Source organism: Petromyzon marinus, chromosome 43 (assembly GCF_048934315.1).
Source record: "Petromyzon marinus isolate PM22_M1 ecotype Great Lakes invasive population chromosome 43, UKy_Petmar_22M1.pri1.0, whole genome shotgun sequence".
NCBI classification, from domain to species: domain Eukaryota; kingdom Metazoa; phylum Chordata; class Hyperoartia; order Petromyzontiformes; family Petromyzontidae; genus Petromyzon; species Petromyzon marinus.
The window spans coordinates 7745562-7760790 of NC_133709.1; the positions used below are offsets into that span (position 1 = coordinate 7745562).

Sequence of the window (15229 nt, forward strand, 5' to 3'; positions counted from 1 at the left end):
GTCAAGGGATGGCTCCCTATTGCTCATCCACGTTATGTATGCCGATGATTTGGTAATATCTGCTCATTCAGAAGAGGAGTTGGAGTCGCTGCTGATGAGACTAGAGCGTGCCACTAAGAGATGGGGCCTTACCATCATCCCCACCAAAACTAAGCACCTGCCTGGGTATTTTGTACCATCGGACACTCCACCCCCACAACTCACAATCGGTGATGGGGCAGTTGTGGAGAGAGTGGAGAGTTTCCCATACCTGGGCAGTGTGCTTATGACCGGCTCCAGTTTAACAGGAGAGGTCTCACTCCGAATCAGCCGAGTGGCAATATCTTTTCATCGGTTGCGTAATGCTGTGTGGAAGCTACCTGGTCTGTTGCTCCGCACTAAGCTTGAGGTCTTCTCGGCCACGGTCATTCCCTCCCTTCTCTACGCTTGCGAAACTTTGACCCCCCTAAAGGAACATCTTCGCCGGTTAGAAACATTTAGGCTAGCCTGCCTTCGATCCATCCTGGGTTTAACCAGGCTGGATTGTGTGAGGAGCTCACAAATCCTTGAAAGATCTAGGCAAGGTCCCATCGGTGAGCTCCTCCGGCAGGCAAGGCTGCGTTGGCTGGGTCATGTAGCCCGCATGCCCAGCCACCGCATGCCGAAACAGCTTTTGTTCGGCCGGATCGAGGGGGCTAAACGGGCGCGGCACGGGCTAGAAAAGAGATGGAGTGATGTGGTACGTGGAGCTGAGTGGACTTGCTGATGACTGGTACCAGCGGTGTCAAGATCGGCCTCTGTGAAGGAGGATTGTGAAGGACGCTACTGGGCAGTTGGAGGCAGTCGCCCTCCAACAACAACGGAGGGCGGAAGAGCGACGCTCACAACAATGAGCGGAGCGCCGGGTGGCTAAAGCACAGCAGGTTGGCATAGTAGGGGGCACAGTAGGGGGCACAGGTGGTGCATCAGCCAGCCATCTCAGTCATCTTAGTCGACCCGTGGCACTTGGGTCTGCCCCGTGACCTCCTGCCAGCGGGCGTTCGACACTTCACGTGGCCTCAAGGTGCACATGGCCTGGCACAAGCGTCGTGGTGACGTCACCGCCACTTAATGGCGAATGGCGGTCGTTGTTGTTGTGTGTGCATAACTGCGTAGGGATCATTGGCGTAGTGGTTAGTGCACTGCTTCGAACCCTGCTACCTGAGTCGAATTTCTGGTCATGACTAACATCAATGGAGACTATTTGGGCCTCCCCGCTTCACCTTAGATGAGTACCTGGTGCGGTGTGTAAGCAGCGGGACAGGCGAGACAAAGACAGCGAGGTGTGGTGGTTGCCACACCACCCCACTCTAGCGTTGTGCCGGCATGAATAGGTGCTTGCTTAACAACACTTGCTCCAAGAGTCTGTTAAAGCTATGGGAAGAGGGGATCATTGTCTATGTGTGTGTTTGTGTGTTGCAGGGAGAACAGTGCGTGCTCATGTCCGTTGTGAGTGGTGACTCAGTAGCGCTGATCCGTGACCTCAGCGACTCCCAGGTGGTGTCTCAGTCCATGCAGGCACTGCGGGCCATCTTTCCTGAGCAGGCAAGTGCCCCTTTGCAACACATCACACACGTACTGAAGGAGTCCACCAAGATACAGATATAGTATACATTTAGTTGCGGTCACTATTATTCGCAAAAATAATTGCATGACTGCCATAAAGAGATGAATGGTCATGTTGCCACTGCTGTTGGTTATAGTTGTGGAAACGTTGTGTGTGTACTTTAGAACGTGCCCGACCCCCTGCGTTGGTTCGTAACGCGGTGGGGTTCTGACCCCTGGGCCCTCATGGCCTACAGCTACGTACGGCCTGGCGGCACTGGTGAAGCCTATGATGTGCTGGCCCAGGACCTCAATGGCAAGCTCTTCTTCGCTGGTGAGGTGAGTTCAGGTGGCTACTTAAAAAGGACATTATTTGTACAGGGGTTCTCAACCTTGGGGAATGCAGCCAACTTATAACTCTTCTTAAAATGGCATTGATACCCATTAAAGTGAACACTGTTGTAGTTTTTTTGTCATAGCCCACTGCATACTTGCGAATACTATTTTCCAGGCACAGATACTCTTGGACCGCAGACCCTCTAATCTCATAAGTAATAATGATCAAATCTTGGCTGGGTGGCGCTGTGGCAAGGTTCTCAACTCGCAGAAAGGCCAGTGTTCAAGTTCCTGCCCAGGGTCAACTCGATCCATCATCCCTCCTGTGATTGATCAAATGAGTGGAAATTTGTGGAAAGTCCAATAGTGGTAGTCATATGGAACAACTGGAAACTGCGGTCAGAATTTAATAATTCCACTCATACCTCACGGTCGACAGCGTAGATGAGCATCACTGCATGCACATTTTATTGTAATTTTTTTCCCAAAATAGCTTCATCCGGAAGTGCATATCACAGAGCTACCTCTGAAATCCCTCAAAGTGACCTCTGGTTCACAAAGTAGAGGGGGCAGCACTTTCCCATATGCTCTACCACTGAGAATAATGTTCAGTGCATAAAAACAAATATTTGTAATTCTCAGTGCTGGAATTTAGCTGAATTAAGCACATTTTATGTAAATTGAGTTTTTTTTGTGCAGTCATTTGTGGCTGAGCTGAGACTAGATGAGCCTTTGTTTCGAGCCAAGGGTCTCAGCACTGCCAACTCAATGCTCCAACCTCTGAGCCACCCCACCACCTCTGCCTCACTCTAATTTGAGCATGGAGACACTTTAACTTCACTATCAATGTCAATTATGGATTTTCCTTTTTTAGGCAACAAACAGGCACTTCCCACAGACTGTCACGGGGGCCTACTTGAGCGGGGTGCGTGAAGCAAGCAAGATCGCCGCCTCTTGACAGCAGTGCGGCATGCTGGGTAAAAAAAATAAACCAATGCTTGTACACATGCACCATCACATCCAAATGTAATGTGACAGGCATGTTGCACCCACCCACAGAGTGGCTTGGGGATATGCAGACTTTTCTCCGCTTGACGCCTCATTAAATGCCCCCCAATAGCTCGCTGCTATGGTCCGCTGTGTTTACGCGCACAGATTGACACCGTCGTCTTTGATTCAATTTGTAGCAGTAAATATGCAACAAAGCTGCACTTGGCGTTTGATGGCGGCACCGATGCTTGTGCGAGTGTTGTCGCGTGGTTGCATTGCATTGGGTCGTGTCGTTCTGCTTTGATGTAGCACCACGCGAGGAATTTGTTATTTCTCCACCCCCTCCACCGCCAACCGGTGGTCTGCCCTCCCCACTGCCATGAGACGATGCCACGTTGCGTTTTTACAGTTTACATTACCATGGTCGTACTGCTGTGGATGTCACAGACGGTGGTAATTGTAGAATCCATTTCTCCGTCTCTGCAATGCATGCACATGGTAGTTTCTGTTTTAGTAACACTAATAGACGTACAATACGTGGATTTATATTATTACAGATTACAGATTTTTTGTTATTTTTTATGTGTTTGGAACTCTTGAGGTTGTTTAGAGTTCTTGACCACTGATTTAAGAAACAAGACTTGAGTATTACAACAACATATCCACATAGCTGTGTACGATCCCTTTGAACTATGCTGTATAACTTGGCTGGTGCATTAGGTACTCTATGAAATCTACCTCCTGAGTTACATTCCTGGCTATGCCAGACTTCGATGGCATGTGATATCTGAACTCGTACTGATCTTCCCTTTCATCCCATGCTGACCAGTCTGGTGAAGTATGGTCCAACAGCCACCATAACTGACATACCAGGGGGAGGCTTTAATCCAGCAGTGGATTGACAAATGTCTGTAAATAATTATTTTTATATATATTTATATGTGAACAACAAATTTACCGTATATGCAAACGTCGCATTGCTCGTGGGTGGTTAATGGTTTTGATAGAAGCCTGGCGTATATGATTGTTGGTTGGATTTCACACTAGATTAAAATTTTATTTTATTTTATACCTACGTGACTTTACCGAAAGAACCAGAGAGTATGGATTTCACACGTAGCTCCCATAGCCCAAGTGAGATGTGGGGTTAGCACAAACAGGAGAAATACAGACAGAGCCCCTTTGTGTCTTGGAACTCGGTTCCAGGCGAACGGGGATTCAGGTCACTGCATGAGTACAGCAGGGGGTGGGGAGGTTTTTGTGATGCCATACCAGCCAACCGAGAACGTTTCTCCCCTGATCGCAGAGCGACTGAAGTGGAGCAACAGCTCTGTATTCTAAATGGGTGGTCCAGATGTTGACTGCAACTTAAGCAATATCTAAACTGTGCTCAGCATTGGTGGTTCAGTGGAAAAGCAAATAAAGGTTTTTTGTTTTGTTTCTTGTGCGCTATCTCAAGTTAATTTAGCTTTGATATGGAACATTTTCTGTTTTACCAATGTTACATTATGCTTTAGTCCTCTACCCCAACAGCAGGAGGTGTTTGGCTTATGATGGCTTTACATTTTCCAATCGTGCAATCAAAAATACCACAATAGATTTTTTAGTCCTCAAGGGATGATGCAAAATTATGGTTTGTTTCAATTAAAAACAAAAAAATTGGTCTCCTGGAAAAGAAATATGAATTGATGCCACTCATGCTTTTTTTTAAGTATTGCTTAACGTTTCTGTTTATCTTTACAGGGCACTGATGCTCCATAGATTTTTCCAGTTCCCTGCAATTCTGCTATATCTTGTCGGGAGTAAAAGACATCGATACAAGGTATCCGGGTGGCTCATAACAGGGTCCTCAAGTATAAACGGTCACCAATGCAGGGAGAGAACCCCAATCATAACAACAGGTGCAATTGTACTTAACTGCCATCCTCGTCTCTTGAGTGTACGTCAGTCAACGACAGCTTTACAGCACTCGGTAACCTGCACAGATACAGAGCGACACCTCGTGGCTTGTCAAAAAAAGATCAATGGATGAGAAATATTCCACGTCACGATAGTGCTACCTTCCAAGCTTGTTCCCCTGTGTACATTAATCTTTAAAATAGTGATGGTTTCTATATTTTATACCAGACACTGGCACCACATTGGGATGTAATTCATACGAACGTGCTTTTTAATATACACGAAATGCATGGACACATTTAAAAAATCTGATTTACACCTGTTACATAAACCGAGGTATATTAGTCCGTCTTTTTTTTCTGGGGCAGGGTTAATATTTTGAACCCAGAAAAAGCATGGACGTTTACATGAATTACCGATTGTGTTTATCACAAACTATTTATATGGCATCACCGTGCCTAAGAGGCACACACTGCAGTTTAATCAACTTTAAGCATAAATTAATCAGCCTGGGCCACGATGAACTGGGTTGAACCCTGTTGGGTCCGTGACGCTTAAATGCACTCCTCATATGAATTGGAGCATTGCCTACGCATTGGTAGTCTGGCTGCAGCCGCTGATGTGACTAATGTACACTTACTAAAGTACTGACATCCGTCTTGTGGAGTCTGGAAAACCTGGTAGTGCTGCTTCTTTTCAACGATGAGCTGACAGGGGAATTACAGTCTTGAATTTATTCCAAATGTAACATCAAACTATTTGGAGCAGGATTGATCCTTAACCTGGGAATGGAAAGTCACATTGATGCAGTCATACTTGGCTAGGATACTCAATAACTTAGTAATGACTGCAACACAGGGGGAGGATCTCACCCATTTTGTAAATATATACTTTTTCCGTCGCTGTCGTCTCAGTGTCCAAACGGATCACCGCTTGCGCGAAATTTTAACAGCCGCATTTGTTTACAGCGGATGGACTTCAAGCGGTTTAAACAAATTGTATGTTGAATATCATCGGCAGGAATGCATCGGAGGATGGGGGGTTTAAATTAACAAAAAAACAGTTCCCCGACAATGCCAAACATTTCTTGGCAATTATTATTTTAGCATTTGCCTCCCCTGTCCGACAGATTGATGGAAGGTTTTGCACCCTTCAACTCCCCAAGTGTTTCCTTTCAGGTTGCCCCCCGGGCTTGCGTCTTCCACCTTGAAATGTGTGTTTTTGGAAGAGCTTTAGTTTTAAGTGTAATTTAATTTAAGATGTATTATTGCTATATTATTGGCGTCATCTAACGGAGTTATAAGTGAGTTATTTATTATTGTTGTAAATTATATCATCAGCAGAGCATCGTACTTTGCCTTACAGCAATTGTAATGTTTAATTTAAGTACTTGCTTTGTTTTTAAACTAAAGGAAGCCAAAGTGTAAGATGCATCACTCCACTCAGTTGGGGAGACAGGACTCCTACCTGAAACTAGCCCAGGTTATTGCAATTCTGTACACACTATGCAGGCTGAGCCACTCACAACAACAGCTGCAGTTCACTACTAAGTGGCGGTGATGTCACTACTGCGCTTGTGCCATGCTCGGTGCATTTTGAGGCCACGTGAAGTATTGAAGGCTCACTGGCAGGAGGTCACGGAACAGACCCAGGTGCCATGGGTTGACTGGGATGACTGGCAGGTGCACAATTCTGTGCTTCCCACTGTGCCAGCTTGCTGTATTTTAGCCGCCCGGTGCTCCGCTCGTTGTTGTGAGCGTCTCCATACTACACAAAGACAAAGATTCCCCTTATAGCCTTGTCAGACTGTTGGGGCAAGTGCTGTTAGCGATCACCTATGAAGGCTGGAACGGTACACGAGCAAGTGCGGCCAGCACCACCAGCAACCGCCGTTGTGAGCGGGAATCTAACTCGGGTCGCCAGGTTCGTAGCGCAGCGCGCTAACTGGGACACTACTGCTCCATACATACTACGACACGCACGCGCACCCGGTCTGGTTAATGTACGTGAACTTTTAATCGGTTCACCCTACAAAAAAGTGATTCTCTTCCTGCACCATCTCTCCTATTAGACACGACTCATGCCCGTCTGCCTATCAGTGCCCCTCTATCGTAGCTTACCAGTAAATTTGCATATGATGAGCCTTGCATGTAATTCTCAGACACAAACTGCTAGCACCATGCTCATTTAAAATAATTTACAGATCCTCTTAACAAGTAGAGTGATGGTCCTCATTTATTCACCTCATTTTAGGCTTACTGTGTACCTCGCATAGGGATGTTCTGCTTTTAACACATCACACTGTTAAAATGTCCTACTTTATGTGACAGCGTATACAAGAAGCGCCTAATTTGTTTTCAGTGAGACCTGGAAAGTATGGTCTTGAAATAATATGTGCGCGCACACAAAGGGGGGCACAGTTGCATTAGCTTGACACTGCAATATAGCAGTTTACACGTACCTCGCATTCATATTGACTAAGGCATCTACGTGACATATCGCAAGCAACCATGGTGGTGGTTTGTGCTCATTGGCTTTCCATCTAGAAGGCGGCTATTTGTAATAGACGTTCTTCTTCCACGTAGGTGCACACACTGCTTTGATAATGAGTGAACACTGTTATCATCCAGACATTTAGCACTTTGAGCCTGCTCTGAGCAAGTCTTACAGCATTGTGAATTGCAAACCTTCTTTGTTCAAAGGAAAAGCAGTCTGTCAGGGTTTCATTCCGTGCGGATCACTCAACCTGACAGTTTACGGTAAATTATTACAGTTTCTCACACGATAGGTTTCTTCTTCTGCGAGTCATGTGCTCGTTTGGCAGAGGATTAAAAAAAAGCACTTGTTTATTTGTTTGAACCGCTTTGTATTTTTAATGAATTTTATAGTTCTGTAAAATAGATGTTTTTACATATCTTAACTGATGGACATGCTGGATTATTTGCGTGTGTATATTTTAACGGGATTTCCTGTAAAAACCACTCACGGTTTAATGAATTCAACTGGACGGGGGCCCCATCATAATTTTTTTTTTACATCTCACAAAAAAACTAATCAATTTTAGATCTCGAATTTTTGCATGTGCCTCTGGCTGCCTTGAGATGTAGGGATGTGTTACCTCCAAGCCTTATTAGCTGCACACAAATTCCACATTTCCAAAAACGATCGATAGTTTCTTCTCACTTGTTCAGTGGGGAAAGTGAATCTACAAGTAGCCATTGATAAACATGAACTTCTGTGTGCAGCCTTTAAGATGACCCCGGAGATGCCACAATCCCTGGCCTGTTGTTGGTAATGAAAGATGTGTGGATATGCAGTGAGCGAATGACGACTAGAATTGGGAATGTGTGAGCCGTGTTTGTTTTTTTTTATTTATGTTATTTAAATCTTGACTTATTTTAACACGAGAGAAACTCGGAATGAATATATGGATGAGAGTTATCGAAGTGAGGTGCGGTCAGACCTGTGGATATTTAAGGTGCTTCTGGTGCTCTTGATTTCAGAAGAGTTATTAGCTCCAGTGTCCCTGCTAAAATGTCATTACACAGCTCATAATTCAATAATATTCATCTTGGATTCAGCTAAATTTCACCCATATGGATTAATTTATAAAAATGTGCTGTTTCTGTGTCGGGATTGCATGAAAGTAAAACAAGATGTATGCGTCTCGGTGGATATGTCCAGTGTAATTGTGTTTCAAAATAAATACCTTAACCGCAAAATGATTTAATATATAAACGGCACACTGTGTTTTCCTTTGGCCTCGATAAACCTTCTGCTCACTTCAATGCAAAGGGGCAAATTATTAAATTGTACGCTGCCCTGTTTGCTTTAAAGCCCAGATTACATATTCAGTACATATGGTTTTGGTGTTTCAAACATGCATATGTGTGTCTGTGAGATATCGCACATTATTTTTGTTACCAAAAGAGATGACCGAAAACTCGGAACACGGTGTCTCTATTCTAATTAAGTTCATACTTTACCTGATTATTGACTCACCCCAATTTGTGACTTTATCCCAAAAATGTCATGGCATTTTGCATCATATAAATTATTTCAGATTTTTTAGCATTTTCTACAATGTATCACTCATGCCCGCCTATGACCAAATCACCTGGAATGCACCCATTTAAAAAGTGGATAGTGCTTGGATGGGTGACCACCAATACACAACAGAGAAATCAGCATAATTTTACACATTCCATCTGTCACACAGCCTTCTGGGAGTGCTTTCAGCAGCATTGGTTTAACACAAGAAAACGCCGCACAAGTTCGACTTTAAATATTTCATCAGCAGAGTCAGGAATTGTTTTAACCGATGCTAGTGCTTTGCCAGATGTTTATAGGCAAGTACCCTCTCTTGGATATGGTCCTAGTTGGGTTGTCATAGGCTGTGCGGCTCCGTGTGGGCAGCAGAGGGCAGTATAGCAACTGCCTTCTGTGTTTGTGCTTCCACGTGTATGCTCCCAGCCTTCACCAACCTGCATTGACATGAGCAGTGAAGTATGGTAAAAAAACTACCCGCACAGCGTAAGGAGGCCCTCATCCAGCAGTGGAGTAACAAAAAGGGTGTACAAGCACATGGCTGATGTTCCAGACATATTACTCTCCCAGCTAAATTAGCGTATATGTCATCTCGAGGTGATGTTCTATTCAGTGTTTATGTTAAAGCCCTGTTTTTAAAATGCACGTCCTATATTTAAAGTAAAAAAAAAACATGCCTTGTAAATAGAGCAAATAAGCTGGTGCAATATTTTTTATTGTAGAAAATTGAGCTCCCATTTTAATGCGAGACAAATTTTTAGGGGTCGGTGGTGGTTACCGTTAAATGGGGTGGAGTGATGGCACAGTGGTTCGTGCATTGTGCTGTTAACCCGGCGATCCAAATTTGATATTCGACATCTATATATTTGGAGTTTGCATATTCTCACCGTGGTGGTATGGATCTATCTCTGGTGTTCCCCTCCACATTTACAAGCATGCTTTTAGAGTATTTGGCTGCTATAAATTTCCACATGATAAGCTATCATTTGTGGCTGGGTCGCTTCTAAAAAATATATATACGTAGCTCAGTGGGCCTTATCCTGCTAAAATATTTTTTTTATTCAAAAAATTCCATTCACCGACACGACATGGGCAGGTCTTCAGCAGGAGCAGATTGACAGTTCTGTGAATTACGATGACACAACGTATTCACTTCAGAATGCTTCGAATTATTTGGAAACTTGTAAAGGTTGCCAATTAAAAAAAACCCTTTATATATAAATCCACAGTGAAAGTGGAGAGGCGATCGAGCATCTGTTATTACTGTATAATCTTAAGTAAATGTTACACCGGCAACAAGATTCCATTGCAAACTTGGTGGACAGACAAAAATTAAAGCGCCAAAATCGTTGGATTATGCAATTGGCACCATGCAAGCGTCCTTGGTGTGCTCCAATTGCTTAAGATGACCTAGGGCTACCAGCCCTAATTCAAATGAGATATTCTCTCCACAACAGATTGGCCATAGCCACTTTCTCGTAGTTACAGTGAGGAAAAAAAGTATTTGATCCCCTGCTGATTTTGTACGTTTGCCCACTGACAAAGAAATGATCAGTCTATAATTTTAATGCTAGGTTTATTTGAACAGTGAGAGACAGAATAACAACAAAATCCAGAAAAACGCATGTCAAAAATGTTATACATTTATTTGCATTTTAATGAGGGAAATAAGTATTTGACCCCCTCTCAATCAGAAAGATTTCTGGCTCCCAGGTGTTTTTAATACAGGTAACGAGCTGAGATTAGGAGCACACTCTTAAAGAGAGTGCTCCTAATCTCAGCTTGTTACCTGTATAAAAGACACCTGTCCACAGAAGCAATTAGATTCCAAACTCTCCACTATGGCCAAGACCAAAGAGCTCTCCAAGGATGTCAGGGACAAGATTGTAGACCTACACAAGGCTGGAATGGGCTACAAGACCATTGCCAAGCAGCCCAGAACTACACGGGAGGATCTTATCAATGATCTCAAGGCAGCTGGGACCATAGTCACCAAGAAAACAATTGGTAACACTATGCCGTGAAGGACTGAAATCCTGCAGCGCCCGCAAGGTCCCCCTGCTCAAGAAAGCACATATACATGCCCGTCTGACGTTTGCCAATGAACATCTGAATGATTCAGAGGACAACTGGGTGAGAGTGTTGTGGTCAGATGAGACCAACATGGAGCTCTTTGGTATCAACTCAACTCGCGGTGTTTGGAGGAGGAGGAATGCTGCCTATGACCCTAAGAACACCATCCCCACCGTCAAACATGGAGGTGGAAACATGCTTTGGGGGTGTTTTTCTAAGGGGACAGGACAACTTCACCGCATCAAAGGGACGATGGACGGGGCCATGTACCATCAAATCTTGGGTGAGACCCTCCTTCCCTCAGCCAGGGCATTGAAAATGGGTCGTGGATGGGTATTCCAGCATGACAATGACCCAAAACACACGGCCAAGGCATCAAAGGAGTGGCTCAAGAAGAAGCACATTAAGGTCCTGGAGTGGCCTAGCCAGTCTCCAGACCTTAATCCCATAGAAAATCTGTGGAGGGAGCTGATGGTTCGAGTTGCTAAACGTCAGCCTCGAAACCTTAATGACTTGGAGAAGATCTGCAAAGAGGAGTGGGACAAAATGCCTCCTGAGATGTGTGCAAACCTGGTGGCCAACTACAAGAAACGTCTGACCTCTGTGATTTCCAACAAGGGTTTTGCCACCAAGTACTAAGTCATGTTTTGCAGAGGGGTCAAATACTTTATTTCCCTCATTAAAATGCAAATCAATTTATAACATTTTTGACATGCGTTTTTCTGGATTTTTTTGTTGTTATTCTGTCTCTCACTGTTCAAATAAACCTACCATTAAAATTATAGACTGATCATTTCTTTGTCAGTGGGCAAACGTACAAAATCATCAGGGGATCAAATACTTTTTTCCCTCACTGTATGTCACAACGTGGCCTTTATTAGGCCAAGTGGCCATTGGCGGGCATAATTTAATTGTGCACAACGCAAATGCTACATGCATGCATTGTCACTGTTAGCATTAATGAACACTCGACCAGCTGGGATATCTGATTATCTAAGTTTATTGATCACTACCGACAATAATGCAAAAATGGTTGTAAAAAAAAGTCTCACCTCTCTTGACGTGCCGTTGGACGGGAGGTGATAGGCAGAGCTTGGGGACATCATCGGCATCTTCAGCTGCGTCACGCTGGGCGTGGATGGTAGGGGGTTGCCTGCCTTCGGGAGGCTGGATATTGGGGTGGCCAACGTGTATAAAGGGGCCCGAGTAATCCAAAATATAGTCGATTACAATATTTGGTCGATTAATGGACTCAACTAATCATTCAGCAGTGGATTGACAAAGGGCCGAAATTTAGTATTTTTACTTTAGGCGCCTTAATTCAAACACACGCATCGGCAGAGGCGTATGGTACGCAAATGCACACGAGAGTGATACTGTACACACGCTGGTCCCAGTCTAAACTAGGCATCGCTGCTTAATTCCATTTCTGCAGAGGTCTCTCGCCTATCCAGTCAAATAACATCACTGCCGGTCCCTTCCTTACCCCCCCTGGCTTTCACCTCTCACCCCAACCTTCAAATCCCTCTCCCCCCCCCCCCCCCCACCACTGCTCACTCTTACTGGTTGCGTATGGGTTTATCATTGTGCGCTTGTGGTTTGTCCATGATTAGTCATCTAATAATCACTCACTGGCTTTGGTGCCGAGGCGACCAGGGGACTGCTGCTTGGAACACGGCTATGTTAGATTGATGATGACCGATGGCTTTGCCTTGCTCTAACGTCTGATTAAAGTATAGGGCTGGACGTGCTCACGAACTGCAATCATTCCAGCCGCGCTGTGCACGTTGTATCGGCTGCCTCGTTCGGAGTGAGCCGAGATTGTGACAGCCAAATTGTCAACGCTTGCTGTTGTTGGGCTCACACCCCGTCGCAGACCCGCACGGCATGCGCCCTCGTGCAGCATTGGCTGATTATGTTGCCTGTGCCGTTGATGGCTCGTTTACATATTCACCCATTTATTACGGCCGTCTTGAATGTTTCATGGACACAAAACTTACCGTTATTGCTCGCATGGACCGAATAGGAAAAAATCTCGGCACCGTCATCACCAAAAATTTGCCATTTTAATACGTAGGCTTTCGCGACCAATATTATTCATAATATGATGCTGGATGTAATTACCAGCGAAACGTCGTACTCAAAGTGTAAATGTTGTGGATTCACTCTTCAACACACCGGTGGGCTAAAGTAGTGAACTATTTGTCTTTTGTCAACGTGACACTTTTTTGCTGATTGGCCGTGTCGGGTGATGGAGGGTTACGACGCATTTATAAATAACGCGATCTAACCCAAAAAAACCTTTATTACGTCTTAACATTTTTTTAATTAATGTATTGACCGTAAAAACAAAATAATCCTGTAATCGCCATGAGTCAACTCTCAGTTATCTGGGGTAATGGGGAGGGAATTCAGGAATGTCGTGGATAACACAATCACAGGTGATGTGAGCCATATGTAAGTTAGGCTATAAAAGATATTGATTTATCGTTGAAATAACGTAGAATGAGGGTGAAGAGCACGTGTTCCCCTTGCAAAAGCAATCGCTTTGCTTGCCGACACGTTTACGCTCACGGGCGCGAGGAACGGCTTACAACGACACCTTGCGCTTCGTGCATAAATACATATTTTTGGTATTTCTTCCAAGCTTGGTTGAACTGCGACCCGGATAATCTGCCAACAAAAAATCGAGAGAACTCTGCGGTCCATGCCTTTCCCGTTTAAGACGGTGCTACTTTAAAGACGACGGTCAGTTATTTAATTTTTTGTGGCTCAGGCTTCCGTTGCTGCGTGACTGCCAGCACAGTCCTTCCTGACATTTTATTTCGATGCCGCGTTGTCGCTCCGCCTAAGCGCACAAACCGTCTGCTTCACCTGGAACGAACTGGAACATTAAACGCAAGAAGCATCCGGAGACTCGGTTACATTGCGCTGCCGCGTTGCCGTTGGTGTGCAGCGTGTTCGACCTGCGAGCGAGTAGCTGATGATTGCCAAGCATGCAGGGGGAGGAGGCGCCACGTGGACGGAGGAACGCTCCTCGTACACGAACCCTATTCCATGTGGATGGCTCGAAGGCGCTGCGCGTGCTCAAGTCGCCGACGTGTCGCTCTCAGATGTTCGGCGCGTTTGTGCTCGTTTGAACGAGCGTGACGCATGTGCACGTTGAAATTATTTCGCGCCGCACGTGGACATCCGCGCTAATCGGTGGTGCGGGGTGGGGGAGGACACCTGGCACCGCATCACGAAAATTTCAAATCTAGAACGCATCATGATACTTACAGCCCCCCACCCCCCTGCCCAGCCCCACGTCCCGTCCCTACCCCCCACCGCCCTCTCTGACTTATATAAACGCTTTAACTAAGGCATCTCTCCGACTTCAGTAAAAAAAATGTCTTGCTTTGGTTGTCACACCTGATGATGATTGCTTGTGTTGCAATCGAAACGTCGTGATTTATTTATTTCAATTTTTTATTGATTCACCTACGTGACTTTACCGAAAGAACCAAAGAGTAAGCACAAGAAGATGTTCGTCTGTGCTCGAGGAACAGCGCTGAACCGTGGAACTTTTGGGAATGGGCAGGATCCTTGGTTCAGCCCCATCTTGTGCACGTTGTTATACAGGGTGATCCAATTGCAGACATCACACTGATTTCTAATGACCCTCTTCCCAACAGGTTGCCATATTGAATATACAGAACTGTACTGTATTGTGAAATCGATAGTTTTGCGTCTATCAGAGGGAGAGCGCTAAAGAACATTTAATAAGTGCATCGAAAATGGTGAGAGACACGTAGAAGCTTTGAAAATAAAACCCTTGCTTTATCTATAATTTATTGCTTATTTTAGTGGGGTATCTATAATTAGATCTGCGTATTGTGTACAGATGATATGCAAATAACCTTGTCCTTCTGCATGGGTAATTTCACGATTGCTCTATACACGTGTGTCTGTGTAAATATGTGTTTTTTTAATACGTTCGTGTGTTTGCACACAATTTGTTCAAAGATGCCCTGTATTGTGAAGGTGTTGGGCGTATCTGTTCAGGTAGAGTTTACATCAATAGCTGTTAAGTTATTCCACAAACAATTGACTGAATGGAAGGTCGATATTGCAAAGGATCCTCTGTCTGGATAGCAATCCAGGTCTTGCAAACATTTGTGTCCTGCTAATGAGTTGCTACAGCGGTTAGCAAACTGCAAAAAAAAACCCAAAGGTTTGAGTTTTAATCCCGGCTACGGCTAACATCAGTGGCGAGTGATATTCGAAATGGTCCCGGGCATCACCCCACCCCACCAGCCCATCTTTATCAACCTGCACTCGC

At 44.8% G+C, this 15229-nt stretch overlaps 1 protein-coding gene across 6 annotated transcripts in view; it reads left to right on the forward strand.

The window, feature by feature from the left end:
- The window catches only part of KDM1B (lysine demethylase 1B), a 44328-nt gene that overhangs the window by 24158 nt on the left and 4941 nt on the right, over nt 1-15229 (forward strand). For 3 of the 6 annotated variants that reach the window (XM_032970461.2, XM_032970463.2, XM_032970464.2), the window contains exons 20-23: nt 1441-1563; nt 1750-1902; nt 2774-2876; nt 4633-8513. In XM_032970461.2, the coding sequence (XP_032826352.1) occupies nt 1441-1563; nt 1750-1902; nt 2774-2857 (360 nt within the window). In that variant the 3' untranslated portion in view covers nt 2858-2876; nt 4633-8513. Of the gene's footprint in view, nt 1-1440; nt 1564-1749; nt 1903-2773; nt 2877-4632; nt 8514-15229 lie in introns of those variants that run through there. The other 3 variants (XM_032970465.2, XM_076073774.1, XM_076073775.1) reach the window with 3 other exon arrangements.